Here is a 19,287-nt window from a genome sequence, read left to right as displayed (position 1 = left end):
GCTGACAGCTGAGACACGCGCGGTACACAGGGACAAGGCAAGAGCAAGGTTGGACGTAGCAGAAGGTAAGGGCAGGCAGCACGAGTCGTAGTCAGGGGCAACAGCAGAAGGTCTGGGTACACAGGCTTGGGAACACACTAAACGCTTTCACAGGGCACTAAGGCAACAAGATCCGGCAAGGGCAGTAAGGGGAAGTTATTTTTTATAGGAAACACGGTAATTGGGCCAGGCACCAATTAATGGTGCACTGGCCCTTTAAAGTTAAGAAAGCCGGTGCGCGCGCCCTAGAGAGAGGGGCCGCGCGCCGGGAGGACACAGAGGGCAGAGGGAGGTAAGAGGAATGGGATGCGACCCGCGGGCGGACTTGTGCCGCCACGCGGATCGCATCCCCGCCGGCGGCACTGTGACAGCGCTCCCGGTCAGAGGGACAGACAGGGGGGGCTGCAGGAGGAGATACGCGTTACACAAATCTTTATTAGAATTCAATAAACTTAAAAAAAAATTATAAAAACTGGTAAAAAAGCAAGTTGGCTGCGGGGTATGTTTCACCATTTATAAAACATTAAAAAAAAATAAAGAATAAAAAATGCAGCATTTTTACTAAATATGTGTGATGATCTTTTTAAAACACTTCTTTTTATTTTTAAACTGTAAGATTTTTTTCCCCTATTTGAAGAGATATCCACTGTTTATATCTTCCATCATCTCTATTTCACACCGCACGACCCCATTTTTCAAGGCACTAATTCCCTGGCTCCATCAAGCAGAACCGTCTTTCCCTTTCTCTCATTCCCTGCCCTGCTGCTCCTCCATCCGCTGCTCATGATTTACACCAAAAACAAAAAAATAATAAAAATATAAAACATTCAGAAGACACTAATAGGTGTGAAGGTAAGATAATGTAATAGCTTTATGCAGACAGACAGGAAATTGCAGTTTAGGTTTATATAAATGGGGATTTTTAACCTTGTCCTTTACAGTCAGTGCGGTCGTACGGCTGCATATTATAAGCAGAATCTAGACGACGGGGCGCTGGTGAGGGTAAATGAGGGTCTGGGAAAAAAATAACCAATTCTAACGTTATCTCATCCCGACTTCACATAGCAAGTCTGGATCTATGTAAATTCTACAAATTGGTTGTTTGTATCAAAAATATGTTATCGAAAATATGTTATGTACTTGTTTACATAGGACTGTGCAGATGCCAACTTAAAGGGGTACTCTGCCCCTAGACATCCTACTCCCTATCCAAAGGATTGATCGCGGGGGTCCCACAGCTGGGACCCCCACGATCTCTGTGCAGCACCCGGCGTTCGTTTAGAACGCTGGGTGCGGGAGATGGGGGTCGTGACGTCATGGGCATGCCTCTCGTGATGTCACGCCACGCCCCCTCAATGCAAGTCTTCGACTTGCATTGAGGGGGCGTGGCGTGACATCACGAGAGGAGTGCCCATGATGTCACGACCCCCGCTGCCGGTTCCAAGCGTTCAGAACAAAATGTTACAAACGCTGGGGCGGCAGAGTATCCCTTTAAGAGAAAGAACTGTAGCACTGCTGGGATATCAGTACATTCTGCAATTCCAAGCCTGTGTGAAAGGATTTTAGGGCAGGCTGTTAATGGAACAATAAGGGTGAGTTCACACAGCTTATAACCTCATGGTTTTTGCCCTCTATAGCTGGTCTATTTATACAGCTTTCAGACTCTAAGTTCCTACCTGCCATAAAGTATCTTTTCTTTATCTCTGGCTCTGGTTTGCTATTTCCTGTGCATCTTGTTTTCCTGATTATTGCTTTCTGATTTTGTACTGCACCCCTATCTCTGTTACTGCCTTGGCTTGTCTGATTCCGAGTATACATTTGTTTGTGAATTCCTTGTAAGTGCTCCTATTGCTGTCCAGTAGTTTGGTTTGTTAACCCCTTTTGTGCCCTGACCTTTTCTTTAACCTCTATACTGTGTTGTTTGTTACTTGGACCACACTATGCCCTGCACCTTGGTTTTGTAGGGACAGGCAGCGTGGTTGAGGCCACCTTCTTATGGAGGCGGGCAACCCGATTGGCATAGACAAATGATGTGAGTCCGTTCAGGCCCCACTTATCCCAGCCCAGCATGACATTTTCTTGCAAAAAACATGCCGATTTCCATGTCAAAAACATTGCGGCGTTCCTCTTGAAAACCCTGCTCCTATTGACTTTAATGGGAGACAGGGAACTATACAGAAACAAAATGACATGTTATTGCTTTTCTGTATGGTTACAAACTGAAACTCCCATTGAAGTCAATGGAAACTTTAGGGCTGGTCCCCCATGCTGCCCACTGCTCAGAAAAGAGCCATGGTGCAGCAGCTGCCCACATGTGCTGATTATGCTTGTGTGCAAATGGCCTACACATAGAAAATATCACACAAAAACAAAAAATAAAAAATAAATAACAACACTGCCTCTCCTAAAGGGAATCTGCCCAATGTAATTCATGTTCCAAATGGTTGACTCTACAGTTTCTGCACAGTAGAATAATGCTGGGCAGGGTACAACAGTGAAGGGAATGCAATGCAAATCAGAGTGGTAACACCATTATTCTAAGGAACGTTTGGAGTTACAGTGATCAGTTGTGCTAGCGCTGCGGGGGTTGGCCCCCGTGACGTCAGGCCAGGTCCCCTCAATGTAAGTCTATGGGAGGGGGGTGTGATAGCCACTCCCCCTCGCATAGACTTACATTGAGGGGGCATAGCCTGATGTTATGAGGGGGCACAGCCGATCCCCGCAGCGCGAGCTCAGCATTGGGAACTAAATGTTCTGAATGCAGCCGGAAGGCTGGCCAGTGGAGTACCCCTTTTCAGTGGTTACATATGCTAGTGATTACTTTATAGGATGAGACTCAATTTATTGTTCTCTCCTTTGATCACATTTGCCTCATTTTACATTCGGAACTAAGAAATACTATAAAATAAATAAAAATAAAACTTTATGTTTCCAAGGAGATCCGCCAGGTTCCCATCTTCCTCTTGTGTATGGCTGTAGGACAACTGGCTGCAGCAGGAGCCTCCCCCATTTGTTTAAACCCCATCCTTCAGATTAACCCCAAATGAAATATCAGCAGACATATCAGCAGAAGATTAACCCCTGCATTCTCTGCAGGATCTCTACAAGACTGAAAAACTATTGGGGCAGGGTTATCTGCTATTTACTAGTATCGTTCATATTTAGGTTCAGTGTTCCTTTAAAAAGTGAAGGAATAAGTTGTAGTTCAAGGCCCCTTATTTTCACTGAGTAGTATAATGTTAACTAACTTCTAACTTGTGGTGATTAACTTCCAGTAGGTGGTACCATCTTGGACTAACTTCCAGCAGATATTGCAAAATTTGACAGATTTTAAGATAGCAGCTCAGTCTATCACTGGTGGACACCACAATGTCAAATGGCTTTGTGTCAATGATGCTTCATTTATAGTGATGTAATATGCCGCAGAATCCATTGATGCACAACCAAAGCGGGCATGCTAACAGTAACCACATATATAAGAACGTCTATTTCAGTCTAGGACATGTCTTTTAAGAAATATTACATTGTAGAAGAAAAAGGTAAAAATAACCCAAAGAGAAATTCTCCAAGGCTGCTATTTTGCCTCCTTCCTTATAAGCAGGGTCAGTATTACTATAGCTTCCACTCTCCACAGGCACCACAGTTCTATTAACAGAACAGAAAGGGAACCAGCTACAAAGTCACAAAATCTTCTAATACAATGAGTGGGAAGTGCCAGAGGGACAAAAAAATTAAATAAAATAAAAAACCTATTGTCCTTGAATAACAATGACAGGGCACAAGAAGTCCTAATTTTGCTTAAATGTGCACTATCAGATATAAAAACTTTTGATATGTTGTAAAGCATATATAACCAATATGTTTTGCAATTGCTTTCATTAGAAAATTTTCAGTATTTCATACTGAAAAAGCCAGTCAAACAACTGCCCCCCCTGCCTGCGTTGACACATACTAGTCCTGCTGTGTCCATGCGTCATCACCTATGTCATGGACACACTTCCTTGATTGACAGCTGTCCTCCCACTGTCATCTTGTGTCCCGCTACTGTCAGTGAGGACAAGCTGGGAGTTGTAGTTTTGCTAATACTATGGGAGATGTGAGCAGACAGCATACTGAGGGAGGGGGCAGAGACCTGCACGGTGAGGCCACGCCCCTTCCCTTTGAGAGGAATTCAGACTAGTGAGCTAAATTAAAAGTGTAATAAAAAAAGAAATAAAGGTACTAGACATTAGATATACATGGTCAGGATTAGGTACTGAGTGATATATTAAAAACATGTTTTTTTGTTGGATCTGACAGGTACGCTTTAAGTTTTTGCTAAGTTTACACTGCTCCCCAATGCTATCAATCTAATCCTGTAAAAATTGTAAAAAAAAATAATTATTATTATTACCAAGTTAAAGCGATAGCATGAACATTACATTAACATTTATTTCATGGTCAGGTCAAAGATACAAAGCATGGCCGTCAGCCCGTTTCACGCACACCTGAGCTTCATCATGACCTCTCCCTTGATTATCCACTCCCATTCTATTTATACGTATAACAACAAACTTTATTAACACAATAAAAATACAACAACCAAACTCATTGAAAGAGGATCATAACAGCACATCTCTCTTTTTAATGGGACTTATTAGGCCCCATAAAAAATGAGATGTGCTGTTATGATCCTCATTCAATGAGGTCATGATTAAGTGCAGGTGTGCATGAAACGACCCATCTACCATCTTTGACCTGACCGTGAAATAAAGTAACTGTTGGGATTTACAGGAGTGCCTCCTTGCCTGCTGTTTTTGGACTATTGGATCTTATCCTTTTGGATTGTGTATCGTGTTGAAGCATGAGCATAAGCCAGAGCCCTATTGTGTGGGGGCTACGGTGCACACAACCTTCCTATTGAGATGTGGCAGTGCCGACTCTAAGTGTTTTCTGTTCTGGTTCAGAGATTACATAAACATTACCAATGACATAGCTTTAAAGCTCAATAGAAAAATTCTCCAAGTCCGCTACCTGAGAAACCAGAATTGACAAGTGTTAAAATCTCTTCCTCAAGATGCTATTTTCTTCTTTACGCTAATCCAAAGCGCCTGAGGTGATACTAAGTGTTCTATCAAAGATGTGTCAGCCATGCTTTGAAACCTGATTAGTATGATCTTGTATCTCTGACACAGGAGCCGTTGAATGCTGCATTGTCAAAAAGCCCATGGACAGTCTGACTCCGAGAACAAACAAAAAAGCTACCGATAACATTTTTGAAAAATAGCTAAACCGCTCATAACCACCTGTAGTAGGACTTCCGAAGCCTCTTGATATATGGTACGGACATCCACTAGGCTCAGTAGTTGGTCAAAGTTTCACCCACTCTAGTGTGAAGCGATTTCTTACCCATTTGTCATTAGAATTCGTGATAGTCTTCTAAAGAAGTGTATCAGCAGTTAGACGGAACATATGTCAATATTTATGTTTTTGTTCATTAGCTATGTACCCTATTATTGTAGTTAAATATGGGACCACCTTTCAAGCCTTATAGTGGCTAATGCACTCCAGCATAGGGCTTACACAGTATAAATTGACTGTTGTAGTCCCCTTATTTTCACTATGTAATACAATGTTAACTAACACCCAACATGTGCTGCCATCTTGGACCTAGTTCTAGCAGAATGGTACTATTATGACTAATTTCCAGTATATGGTACTATCATGAACAAACTTCTAGTAGGTGGTACCATCTTGGACTGACTTCCAGCAGGTGGAACCTTCTTAGACTAACTTTTAACAGGTGGTACAATACCTTCTTAGACTAACTTCCAGAAGAAGGTGTCAATTTAGATGTTCTGGTAGGTAGTCCCATCATGGACTAACTTCTAGCTGCTTTTACAACCTTGAATAATCCCCAGAATGTGGTACCATTTTAGACTAGCTTTCAACAAGTGATATCATCTTGAACTAACTTCCAGTAGGTGGTACCAACTCTTGCACTAATTTCCAACAGATGGAATTATAAATTCCAAAAGATTTCATTTCCAGCAGGTTATACTAACTTTAATTAAAGTTCAACAAATGGTATTATCTTGGACTTGTCTTTAATATATAGTATCACTTCCAGCAGATGGACCCATCTTAGACTTTTGTCCTGGAGATGTTAAAATCTTGGTCGAAGTCCATAAAGTGGTACCACCTTGAACTAATTCCTGTTAAATGGTACCATCTTGAACAAAATTCCAGCACATAGTAACACGTTGGAATAAACTAATTAATAGCACCTCCTACATAAAACATCAATGCCTGCTTCATGATCAGGATCTATGACCTGATCTAGATGATGTCCAACTGGTAACTCTGTTGTGGAACTCCAAGTCATAGTGACCTAGTGTTTTCCAACCCAATGTGCTAACTCAAGGGCTCCTAGATGTGCCAACCCAATGTCCCAGGGTTCAGGGCCCCTAGATGACTTTACACCTCCATTTACAACTCCATTGGTCTGTTTTATGCGTAATTGCTGGAATTCTTTCTCATAATTCGGCTAATATTCTAATGTTCATTATACTTTCTCTACCTTTATAAACACGAACAAAAAAAATCCCATAAAGTAGGAATGTTCAGCCAGTGTAAATATAGCTGAGCCACCCATGTCTTTCATTTGCTGAGTCTACTTTCTGCATGCAATGCCCTTTAATCCCCTCCAAACGCCAACAAAGAAACCCCTACCGCTCTGATTACTGCGGATTAAAAGGCAGTGTACGGAGGCACAGCAGAAAAATCAATATTTCATGCATGGCGATGTTGTGCAGAACTTGCCAAGTGTGGGCTCCAGCACAATGCCTCATTGACAGATGTAAGAAATATAGAGCGGAGAAGTGAGGTATGCCTTGTTTGTCCTTCACCGCGTAGAACAATTTCCATTCTCAACACAAGTTCATTCTGATTACCTCTTCTGTTCTATGAAAAACAGACTCCCATCACTCCATACAGATAATATGGAGAGAAAATGCTGAAACATGCTTTCTGCTGTCTAAAATTCACTGGTTTTATAACTACATTTATAGTTTTCTTAAAGGGATACAATGCACCTTTTCCTAAATATTTCCTACTGTAAGTGGCAAGGAAGGGTTTCCAAGAATCTGATGAATTGTAGAAAACCCCTAAAAGGGAACCTGTCACATTAAAAAATGCAGTCCAATCTGAAAATACCAGGTTATAGAGCAGGAGTAGCTGAGCAGATGATATATACAATACAGTACAATCTGCAGGTACCATGTTATAGAGCAGGAGGAGCTGAGCAGGTGATATATACAATACTGTAATATCTGCAGACATCATGTTATAGAGCAGGAGGAGCTGAGCAGGTGATATATACAATACAGTACAATCTGAAGGCATCATGTTATAGAGCAGAAGGAGCTGAGCAGATGATATATACAATACAGTACAATCTGCAGGTATCATGTTATAGAGCAGGAGGAGCTGAGCAGGTGATATATACAATACAGTACAATCTGAAAGCATCATGTTATAGAGCAGGAGGAGCTGAGCAGATGATATATACAATAGAGTACAATCTGCAGGTATCAGATTATAGAGCAGGAGGAGCTGAGCAGGTGATATATACAATAAAGTACAATCTGCAGGTATTGTGTTAAAGAGCAGGAGGAACTGAGCAGATGATGTATATACAATACAGTACAATCTGCAGACATCATGTTATAGAGCAGGGGGAGCTGAGCAGATGATATATACAATAGAGTACAATCTGCAGGTATCAGATTATAGAGCAGGAGGAGCTGAGCAGATGATATATACAATACAGTACAATCTGCAGGTATCATGTTATAGAGCAGGAGATGCTGAGCAGATTATATATACAATACAGAACAATCTGCAGGTATCATGTTATAGAGCAGGAGGAGCTGAGCAGGTGATATATACAATACAGTACAATCTGCAGGTATTGTGTTAAAGAGCAGGAGGAGCTGAGCAGATGATATATACAATAGAGTACAATCTGCAGGTATCATGTTATAGAGCAGGGGGAGCTGAGCAGATGATATATACAATACAGTACAATCTGCAGGTATCACGTTATAGAGCAGGAGGAGCTGAGCAGATGATATATACAATACAGTACAATCTGCAGGTATCATGTTATAGAGCAGGAGGAACTGAGCAGATGATAGATATACAATACAGTACAATCTGCAGGTATCATGTTATAGAGCAGGGGGAGCTGAGCAGATGATATATACAATAGAGTACAATCTGCAGGTATCATGTTATAGAGCAGGGGGAGCTGAGCAGATGATATATACAATACAGTACAATCTGCAGGTATCACGTTATAGAGCAGGAGGAGCTGAGCAGATGATATATACAATACAGTACAATCTGCAGGTATCATGTTATAGAGCAGGGGGAGCTGAGCAGATTGATATATACAATATAGTACAATCTGCAGGTATCATGTTATAGAGCAGGAGGAGCTGAACAGATTGATATATATTTATATATATATATATATATATATATATATATATATATATATATATATATATTTATGGCATATATAGTTTTATGGCAACATTTATGGGACTAACAGCTGTCTATTTAAATAGTGAGTTGCCAATATGCCCACCTACTTGACTATTTAGCCATGTCTGCAGCTCTTCATAAATATAGGATGACAAATGACCTTTAAATTCAATTCTAGTTTTGGTTTAAAAAAACAGACATTTTTCCAAAACAATCTACTATAGACAAAGCAAACATGAAAACCACGTCTACTTAACTCCAAACAGCTGATTTTCCCACATAGAAATGGGTCATAAGAAGCGATGGTGGTCTTGGCACCAAGAAGCAAGGGTATATGTACCATAGTGGCAGACCATACAACAGACCATACAACCTTGGAGAGAGGGTCCCCGTACTGGTTGGTCCAATTTCTTTCTCTATTAGTAAGAAACTATGCAGATCCTCTCTCTCCATGAAACTGATTTGTCAGCAAATGAATGAAGGGGGGTATTGTCCAATGTGTCCTTGAAAGCACAGGTGCAATGGTCACCAGACCCTCCTGTCCTGTTGTGGCAAAGTCAGATGCCATAATAGGAGGCCCATTTGCTAAGCAGGATAGAAGACATCTCTCTTTTATCTATGCCCTGGAAATCCATTCATTCCTTCATATGAACCATATCCACACAAACCCATTTATGAAATCATCAACGTACAAAAGAAACGATGCAAGGAAAACATTTTTAGGACATTTTACATCCAAGTACAGAAGAGATTTGTCTCCACTAACTCCATGACTCACTCTATTCAATGTGGACAAAAGTCATTAAATTAGACGCCGCCTTTCAAAAGTGTTACAAATTAGAAAATGAGAAACGTGTATAAAGTCTTCTTTATGACCCCTTTCCGTGGTTTCATCCTTACCAAGATGCATAAATGAGGCAAAAACAACAATAAAAAGTCACCACTTAGGAAAATAAAGAAAATGGGAAAAGAAACACGAAAGAGGAATCTGATGGCAATTATACCAACCGGCTCAACAAACTCAAATTTCTTCTTCTCTTGAACCTCTTGCACTTTGAAGATGTACTCCAGAGAGGCATCGTAGAAGTTCTGGTGATCCCGATCAATTAAGGAGTCTGCCTACAATAAAGCAAAGGCAAGAGATTTACTGGGAATACCTCCAATTCTGCACTTCGCTCCCTGATGAACAATATTGCCTACTTGGTGGTTAGGTCAATAGCTGATGGCAATTATTTCGAGAAGATAGGAATATAGTGTGAGGAGCGTACTGCTGAGCTGGTAGAGGTGGGAATGACTTACACGTCTAATCAATCTGATTCATTCAGATTCAGCTAGTTCTGTACAAGACGTATGATAGTTCAGGAACATCTGACAACAACATAAAGAACCGAATGGTAGAAGTTTTAAAGAAATGTTTCTTCTGAAGAGAATAAAGCTGTAGAGCAGAACAGTTCTGGACAGGACCTTAAAAGGGGTTCTCCACCATAAAGTGATTTAAGTACTTACCTGCCATACAGTAATGGGCATGCTTAGGAAGGAACTGTGTTTGTCTTGGGGCTAAATACTTGTGTTGTGAGTTCACCATAACGCTGCTGCTTTCTTTTTGTGAAATAACAATTTCCTGTTGGAGTTCCCTCCCTCCAACTACATTCCCCTGGATACTTTGTTTGTAAGTGTGAGTTGATTATGAGGGTCTGAGATGACCTAGCGAGACTAGCCATCAAACAGACAGCTATACAGACACTATATTATGAAGTACACTAACTTTACAGAATCTGTAGCACACACAGTTAAATAAAAAATCCTGAAATACCCCTTTAAGATATATCATGTGATCACCATACAGTGACCACACCACATAAGGTAATATTGCCATTCATGGATGTGCTGTGGTTGTGCAGAACATTCATCAGTGGTTTAGCTCATTATCATCAATTTAGGGTAATCCTTGGCATTTCCATGGAGAATGCCTGGGAATAACCAGAATGCTACAAATTTCCACTATAGAACGTTTTTCACTTATATAATCACCTTTTTTTATTTCTCATCCAAGAGTCAAGGAGGCAGTGCCAAGCTGCTCAAGTGCCACATCCTGACACACCTCCAAGCTCGTCCGCACCTCCAAGCTCGTCCGCACCTCCAAGCTCGGCTAAGAGGTAAGGGTGAGCGAGGAGGTGTGCCAGGCTATGGCCCTTGAACAGCTCTGCTCCACCTTCTTGACGCTTGACAAAAAAAAAAAAGACAATTTGTAAGTCTGACAATCACTATCAGCTCCAGTAAAGGTACATTTAGCTTTTTATAACATAACAGCTAACTTTTGTGCCATGTAAGTTGTAGAAATAACGCTGGTCATATATATTAGTTTAATTTGGGTCCTAGCCAACACTTTTCATGGAACCGGCTGACCATCTAATGTGCATGGGGGCCTCGCACCTGGGAAAAGTAGGGTCGGACCATTGGATTTTAACCCTTAGCCACCACCAGAGGAGTCTGTCATTGACTTATTCCCTTCTCCCCATTCACAACACATGAACACTTTGCCAACACCCCACAGCTTCTGGGTATTAGATAAACAATTCAGTATTCCTACAGTATGAGGCATTAAATTACTCTTTTTGGAGAATTATGCCGATAGGCTGATTTGTGACCGCAGCTATCACTCATCCTTACAAAAACAGTGCATGCTGAGAGTTATTTCATACAACCACAGGACACTTAGTACTGTATATAGAGCGGTTACGTCCTATGTAAAGTAACTCAATATGTTTCGCAAAGATGTTGCTCTTCCGGCCACCAAGAAGAATTAATCTCAATTGTTTACCTCTGTAGGATCATTTGGGCTGGCCTGCTATGGAAAGCATGTCGTCTGTTTGTATAACAAGTTTTCTGGATGAAATTCACAGACATCAATGTTACCAGATGAAGGGAAAGCACAGATTTTTAAGTAGCGTTTACGGTGACTTTTATAAACAGTAAACCGTATGCGCACCATTTACTATGTTCAGATAACAGGACTTCTGTAAACAGTCTTCTAAAATACATCTGTGGGGACAGGCAGGCTATATACTCCAGCAGATGGGTGGCATGGGGGATCACCAGTTGGCACCAGTGTCTTGCATCCCTGAGTTGATGTATTTCCATTAGAGTTTGGCATCTTCTGCCTAGATTTTCCGGATACTCTGCCCCCAAGGCCATTAAAGGGGTGCTCTGGAGGAAAAAATTGTCTCAAGAAAGTTAAACAGTTTTGTAAATTACTTCTATTAAACAATCTTAATCCGTCCAGTACCTATGAGCTGCTGTATACTACAGAGAAAGCTGAGTTGTTCTTTTTAGTCTGACCACAGTGCTCTCTGCTGACACCTCTGTCCATATCAGGAACTGTCCAGAGTAGGAGCTTATAGCCCCATAGAAAACCTCTCCTGCTCTGGACAGTTGCTGACACAGACAGAGGTCAGCAGAGAGCACTGTGGTCAGACAGAAAAGAACAACTTAACTTCCTCTGTAGTATTCAACAGCTGATAAGTACTGGAAGGATTAATATGTTTATATAGAACTAATTTACAAATCTGCATAACTTTCTGGCACCGATTGATTTGAAAAAAATATTATTATAATAATAATAATTCCACCAGAGTACCCCTTTAGCAGTTGTGTGAATGTATAGTAATAGACTTTTAATTAAATTGCTTAAAATTAGTAACCCAGCAAGGGTCCTGAGAGTATAAAAGACTTCAATCCCTGTATCTTGGTGTCAGCTGGCATTCCCTATTGTATGATATAATAAATTACTACAAGCACCTGCAGAATGTATGTAGATCTTTTAGCAGTTTCTAAACACATTCAAAGCATCCCCAACATATTTCACCACTCTACATGTGGCGTCTTCAGGAGCAATGGTGCAATGACTCTAAATATGTGCCATAACCTCTCTTGTGTGACATCACAGGTTATGCAATACATCAGCATCAATTATAGTAAGAAGCAAAGGGTCAAAGTATACAGAAGGAGTGGTCAAAGTGAAGTGTTCATGAGAAAAAGGAGGTCACTATAAAAAAAAACAAAGGCTCTCACCAATAGATGTGCAAAGATCCCCAACCAATCACCAGCATTTTTGTAGTGACTGGCCCCTCTCTAAGACTGTCTGCTCAAAATCATTGGACAACTGCAGTCATATGATTGATCTATGACTGCATATATTTGATAGAGACCTATTGCCCCTGAAGACGCCCCATGTAGTGTGGTGAAACATGTTTGGAGGCTTTGAAATCTGTTTTAAAAAAGCTAAAAGGTCTACAAAGCTAAAAAGCTACAGGTGCACACAGTCACCTTATACATCACACACTACAGAATGCCAGCTGGCCCCAAGATCTAGGGATAAATGTATCTTATACTCTCAGCAGGACCCTTGCTGTGTTTTTATTTTTAGGCTATTTTAATTTAAAAAAATTAGGTTATTGTGTGGTATTTTTCTGTCATTGGCAGTATTGGTGTATTTTGGCAGTAGAAGCTCCAAATCTCAAATTATGGCTTATCCTAAACTGAACCTTAGTTCAGTAGTTTCCAATTTTCCAAATATATATATATATATATATATATATATATATATATATTTAAATAGGATTGTCTTATTCCATGGGGTAAGGTACAGAAATTCTGCACACAGAAATGCAGGAGATGGTTGATGTGGAGTCACAAAGAGAGTGGACTGTGAGAGGATTGATCAAATATCTTTACAGGGGTCAAATACAATTTTTATGCCTGTGTGTACAAAGTTCTAACCCCTGTTAAAGATATAGGTTAGATGATTTATTTCGGACCTAATAATTGTTGACAGGAATAGTAGACATTATCCAGCTCACCATGTAGTCGCCCATCGCTCGGACTGTGCTATGGCAGGCACACGATGCAGTATAGCATACAACAAGAGATTGTCCAGCCAAGGAATAGTGACAAAAAACTATTCTTTATTGTTAAAAGCCAACAAACAGGAACAAATGTGACGCATTTCAGGTGTCCATATGCACCCTTAGTCGTACCTAAGGTTGCATATGGACACCTGAAATGCGTCACATTTGTTCCTGTTTGCTGGCTTTTAACAATAAAGAAGAGTTTTTGGCACTATTCCTTGGCCGGACAATCTCTTGTATGCTTATAATTGTTGACCACCCATTATAAGACGCTTTACCATCTAGTATTGGATAAATGTGAACATTATATCCATTACTCCACTATAACTAGTCTACGTGCTCGAGCGTCTTGGACCAAACTGAGCATAAATCATTGTATATTTGGCATACAGGTCACAGAACAAGCAACTGCTACACTTTGCCGGGCAGGTGGCCATATTTGGAAATTACATGTACGTTTAGAGAATAGGAGCCAAACTACTTAGCGGCTTATTCATGTCTGATATTTAAGCTAAATCCCACAGCTTGTACCTACTCTACTACTCTCCATCCCGAGGAGGCATAAAATAAAGCTTTGTTATGACAATTCTACAATCTGTCAGCAAACAAATAATAAAATAAAAACTACAAATATTAAAGAACCGCTGCTGCACTTGTTGAATTGTTTATATACCGTATATTTTATGGTCAGTTTTGTTGTCTGGGATTTATATTTTATGACTGTAGACTGTACAGATTGTGTGTGATACATGATATTACACTGATCCATATGGGAAAAAAAATCATCTTTATTACATGTGTCTGAAAACAGCAGGGGGCACCACATTATTGGCACAAAATCTAGATAAGGGGTCTCCAAACTGTGAACCTCCAGCTTTTCTTCATACTATCACCCCTCTTAGCGATCGCAGCCTGTTACTATCATCTCCCACCTCTGTACAGCCTCCAAGGTCCTCAGGGGAGAGACAAGAACTTTTTTCAGGTTATCACCCCGTTTGCTGATCCAGTTTGTCATTGTCAGATCTCTTTTCGTACAGCATCCAGTGACCCAAGAAGGGGATACAGGAAGTTTTTCAGGTTATAACCCCTCTTACTAATCACAGTTTGTTAGGGTGCGTCACACTGCAGAGTCTCCACTCGCTGAGATTCCGTCTGGAATACTTTGGCGCTAGGGCCGCGGGGCACTGAGTCGTCACCATTGATGGCTATGCAGCGCTCACAGAATCTGCGCAAAGAATGAACATGTTCTTTCTTAGCGCAGAACAGTCTCAGCGGCGGAATTGTCCACCACTGAAATTCCGCAGTGTGAACGGGTCTCGCGGAGACCCATTCACACTAATGTTAAAGGGGCACTCCCATGGAAAACTTTTTTTTTTAAATCAACTGGTGCCAGAAAGTTAAACAGATATGTAAATTACTTCTATTAAAAAAAAATCTTAATCCTTCCAGTACTTTTTAGGGGCTGTATACTACAGAAGAAATGTTTTTCTTTTTGGATTTCTCTGATGTCACGACCACAGTGCTCTCTGCTGACCTCTGCTGTCCATTTTTGGAACTGTCCACAGCAGGAGAAAATCCCCATAGCAAACATATGCTGCTCTGGACAGTTCCTAAAATGGACAGCAGAGGTCAGCAGAGAGCACTGTGGTCGTGATATCAGATAAATCCAAAAAAGAAAAGCATTTCCTCTGTAGTATACAGCCCCTAAAATGTATAGGAAGCATTAAGATATTTTAATAGAAGCAATTTAGAAATCTTGTAAGGGAAAGGGATATGGATACCGCTCTCACCAGCTCCGGACACCTCTTGCACCTGTGCTGCGGACTGCCGGCACCGCCTCCGGCAACTCCTTATGCTAGAAAGAACTCCGTACGGCACCAAGGTATGAGGTAAAAAAGGCTTGTCTTTATTTATTCCACTGCAGGATACATACAGATAAAGATGTCTGACGCGTTTCGCCCTTTACAGGGCTTAATCGAAGTCTACGATTAAGCCCTGTAAAGGGCGAAACGCGTCAGACATCTTTATCTGTATGTATCCTGCAGTGGAATAAATAAAGACAAGCCTTTTTTACCTCATACCTTGGTGCCGGACGGAGTTCTTTCTAGCAATTTAGAAATCTGTTTAACTTTCTGGCACTAGTTAATTAAAAAATAAATAAATAAAAGTTTTCCACGGGAGTACCCCTTTAAGTTCACACTCCGGAATGCCGCGGAAATTCCGTAATGTGAACGTACCCTTCCTGTCATCTCTCTCCTGACAACTGCCAGTAAAATCACAGCCGGTTCCTAACAACTCTGATGATACAGGGACTTTTCCTCATGTTATCACCCACTAATCACACCCTCTTACTAACAACTCCCCCCTCTACAATTTCCAGTGACTTCATTGTGGTAATACAGGAACTTTTCATCATGCTATCACCTCTCAATGACAGACGATATTCCATCTTTGATTGTCATATTTATTAGTGGCGGGAGTGAGAAGATTTAAAGGGGTACTCCACTGCCCCAGTGTCCGGAAGATTTAGTTCCGAATGCTGGGTACGGGCTGCGGGGGTCATGACGTCACACCACGCCCCCTCAATGCAAGTCTATGGGAGGGGGCGTGACGGACGTCACGCCCCCTCCCATAGACTTGCATTGAGGGGGTGTGATGTCATGAGGGGCGTGGTCGCACCCAGCACCCAGCGTTCTGAACTAAAGGTTCCGGACGCTGGGGCAGCGGAGTGCCCCTTTAATGGTCCCCTGCACTTGTATAGGACACAGCACTTCTCAATATTATCGGTGATCTTCTGCTCTGGTCTGCTCGATCTCAGACCAGAGCAGAAGACCCCGGGAGACGGCCAGAGCCAGGTGAGGGGACCTGCGGCTGCCATGATGGATGATCGGATCGCCGCGGCAGCGCTGCGGGCGATCCGATCATCCATTCAAAATACCGCACTGCTACAGATGCCGTGATCTGTATTGATCACGGCATCTGAGGGGTTAATGGCAGACATCCGTGCAATCGCGGATGTCCGCCATTACCGGCGGGACCCTGGCTGCTGATAGCATGGCGGCGCATAAATGTACGTCATGGTGTGCTAAGTACCACGTCACCATGACATACATTTACGTCCATTGTCGTTAGGGGTTAATTACGGCAAAGAGCAAGCTGAAATGTTTTGAATTAAGGAAAGCAAAGTTCTTCTGCAATATTTAGCAATAGCATATAGGATTTAATAAAGAAATATGAGTATAGATATAGCGATCAATATATTAGAATATTATAGACCCAACACAACCACTGGGACCCCTGTGCATTCTCCAAAACAGGGCCAGAACTTCAGTGCATGGAGCCGGGTTAACACACCCTCTCCTGAGCTCCAATAGGGATGTGTGGACCCTGTTCCGTGCACGGGGAGATTAGGGTGCTATTCAGGTGCTGTTCTGGAGATCATGGGGGGTTCCAGAATCCTTGCAATCCGAAACTTATCCCTTATCCTGTGCCTGATTCCAAGAGGTCCGACTTTATTTTAAAACTCTGGAGTACCCCTTTAACAAATAACACTGGTTGTCTCCCTATACCTTATATTTTATTTGTCAAATTTCAAAAACAATTGTCTAATGAAGACATTAGGCATTTTATACTCATTTGTGTAATTATACTTGTCTATATTAAATTGCCTTTTTCATCTCTTCCCCACCCGGCAGCCATTGACTGTTTCATTGACCATCTAATTATTGCTTGACGATCATGACCATAAATATTACCGCGCATCTCTTGTGCTCCCATCAGGCCAGATAGCATTTTTTTTCCAGCTCTCAAATACACAATGATGTCGTAGACACAGAAACATGATTAAAACCTAAGCAAAGGAACATTTGAAGTCTTTGCCAAGACAAGGAGAAAATGAAGAACAATGTACCTCTTGTAAATGCGCCTCTTTCTTCTTCGATGACAAATTCAAGTGTTTCTCCAATATTGAATAATATTTCTCACTCTCTTTGTCAAACTTCTTCTTTCCTTCCTGAAAACATGAAAGTCAGGACATTAGCATTCGGCATGCAATAGTAATTACAGACGAACAGGCTTAGCGTGCCTTCCTCGACAACTACTGAAGCCGACATACGAGCTGGTGGAATAGGAGACATCTCGTAGTGTTCTCCATTGTAGCTGCATAGGCTTCCGCACTTCCACAGAACCTTTATGCTCTTGCCAGTCAAAGGTCTACAGGGTAGGCTGGAGATTGTGCTTTTTAAGTATATGACTTTCTGGTTGACTCTAGGATGAGTCCAGCCTTCATAATACCTAGATGGAGAGGTGTGGATGGTGGCTTCAGTCCTACATGGTCCTTGAATCAGTGGCTATAATAAGGCAAAATGTATGAGATGCTTTGACATTTCCCAACATGTCCGAATTAATGGGGTTATCCATCATATGGTGATTTTAGTATTTACCTGCCAGACAGTAATGGACATGCTTAGGAAGGATCCGTGCTTATCTTGGAGCTAAATGGCTGTGTTGTGAGTCCACCATGCTGTGGCTTTCTTTTTGTGAAATGGCCATTTCCTGTTGAAGTTCCCTCCCTCCTACTACAAGTCCTAGGATGCCTTGTTTGCAAGTGTGAGGTCACATTTCTCCCTCCAACATATCAGCCACCCCACCCATTGAAGCACACCTGGGACAATTCCCTGCAGCCCTGTGGAGAATGATCGACCTCCCATCCAACAGTCGCTCCAACCATTGAAGCAGACAGGTCCCTTTCCAACACCTGACTAGTGATGAAAGGTCTTGGGACGCACTGCAAACTGGGAAAAGCTGAGACAACACTCATTTTGTATGCTGTTACAAATAAACATAGGGGCAAAGATCACAGACCATCCATGAAACACAAGTACAGACACTATATTATGAACTACACTAACTTTACAGCCCCTGTAGCATAGTCAAATAAATAAAAAATCCTGGAATATCCCTTTAAGTCAGAAGACCACAAATCAAGTGTGGATTTATGGTTTTAAAGGGGTACTCCACTGCCCCAGCATTCGGTACATTTAGTTCCGAATGCTGGGTGTGGGCTGCGGGGATCGTGACATCACGCCACACCCACTCCAATAGACTTGCATTGAGGAGCATGGTCATGACATCACGAGGGGTGTGGCCAACCCCCGCAGCGCAAAAACAGCATTGGGAACATTTACTTCCGAACGCTGGTCAGTGGACCCCTTTAAAGGGAAACTGACAGCAAGTTCCAACACACTAACCTAAATATACAGGTAGATAGTGCGGGTGGTCCTGTTTCTAACAAGGTGAAAATCTGAGTTGTTCTTAGTAATGCTTTAACATAAAAATTGAGTGGATGGGGTGAGGTGAGGGGTGTGGCTCACCGCAAGCTATTTCGATTGTCTATGATATAACAATATAAACAGTTTTATTTAGTCCCCCCCCCCCCCCTTTGTGTACCATCTGATGATGTTCTATAGGTATCATGGACTTCTCTCAGAGCTATGTACTGGACTCACTCGAGCAGTATCTCAGCATTGTGGCATCCAGTCATTAATCTGCTTCCCAAAAGCAGACAGAAAAGAATCCTGGAATGTGCCGAACGATGACATATTTTCCTTGCTTTGTGAACTAATTGATTTCATACTTCTTATTCCATCGTCTCAGCCCAATGTCTTTTCCAGCCACCGCTTTACTGTGTAGCATATGATGTAATGGGGGATCATTTAAAGGGATAATTACCTCTCATCATCTCGTTCATGTAGAGCTCGGACCAGTGTATACAGCTCCAGCCAGAAGTGGCATTTTATATCATTCTTTGTTT

At 41.7% G+C, this 19,287-nt stretch overlaps 1 protein-coding gene across 1 annotated transcript in view; it reads right to left on the bottom strand.

The window, feature by feature from the left end:
* ARHGAP42 (Rho GTPase activating protein 42) overlaps positions 1 to 19,287 on the bottom strand; it is a 317,056-nt gene that overhangs the window by 86,086 nt on the left and 211,683 nt on the right. Inside the window, 2 exon segments of the mRNA XM_056561532.1 lie at positions 9,577 to 9,687; positions 17,386 to 17,487. Coding sequence (XP_056417507.1) covers positions 9,577 to 9,687; positions 17,386 to 17,487 — 213 coding nt within the window.

The sequence above is a fragment of the Hyla sarda genome, chromosome 2, assembly GCF_029499605.1.
Source record: "Hyla sarda isolate aHylSar1 chromosome 2, aHylSar1.hap1, whole genome shotgun sequence".
Classification (NCBI taxonomy): Eukaryota; Metazoa; Chordata; class Amphibia; order Anura; family Hylidae; genus Hyla; species Hyla sarda.
The sequence above is the reverse complement of the archived record's forward strand: the minus strand, read 5'-3'. Positions and strand labels throughout refer to the sequence as shown.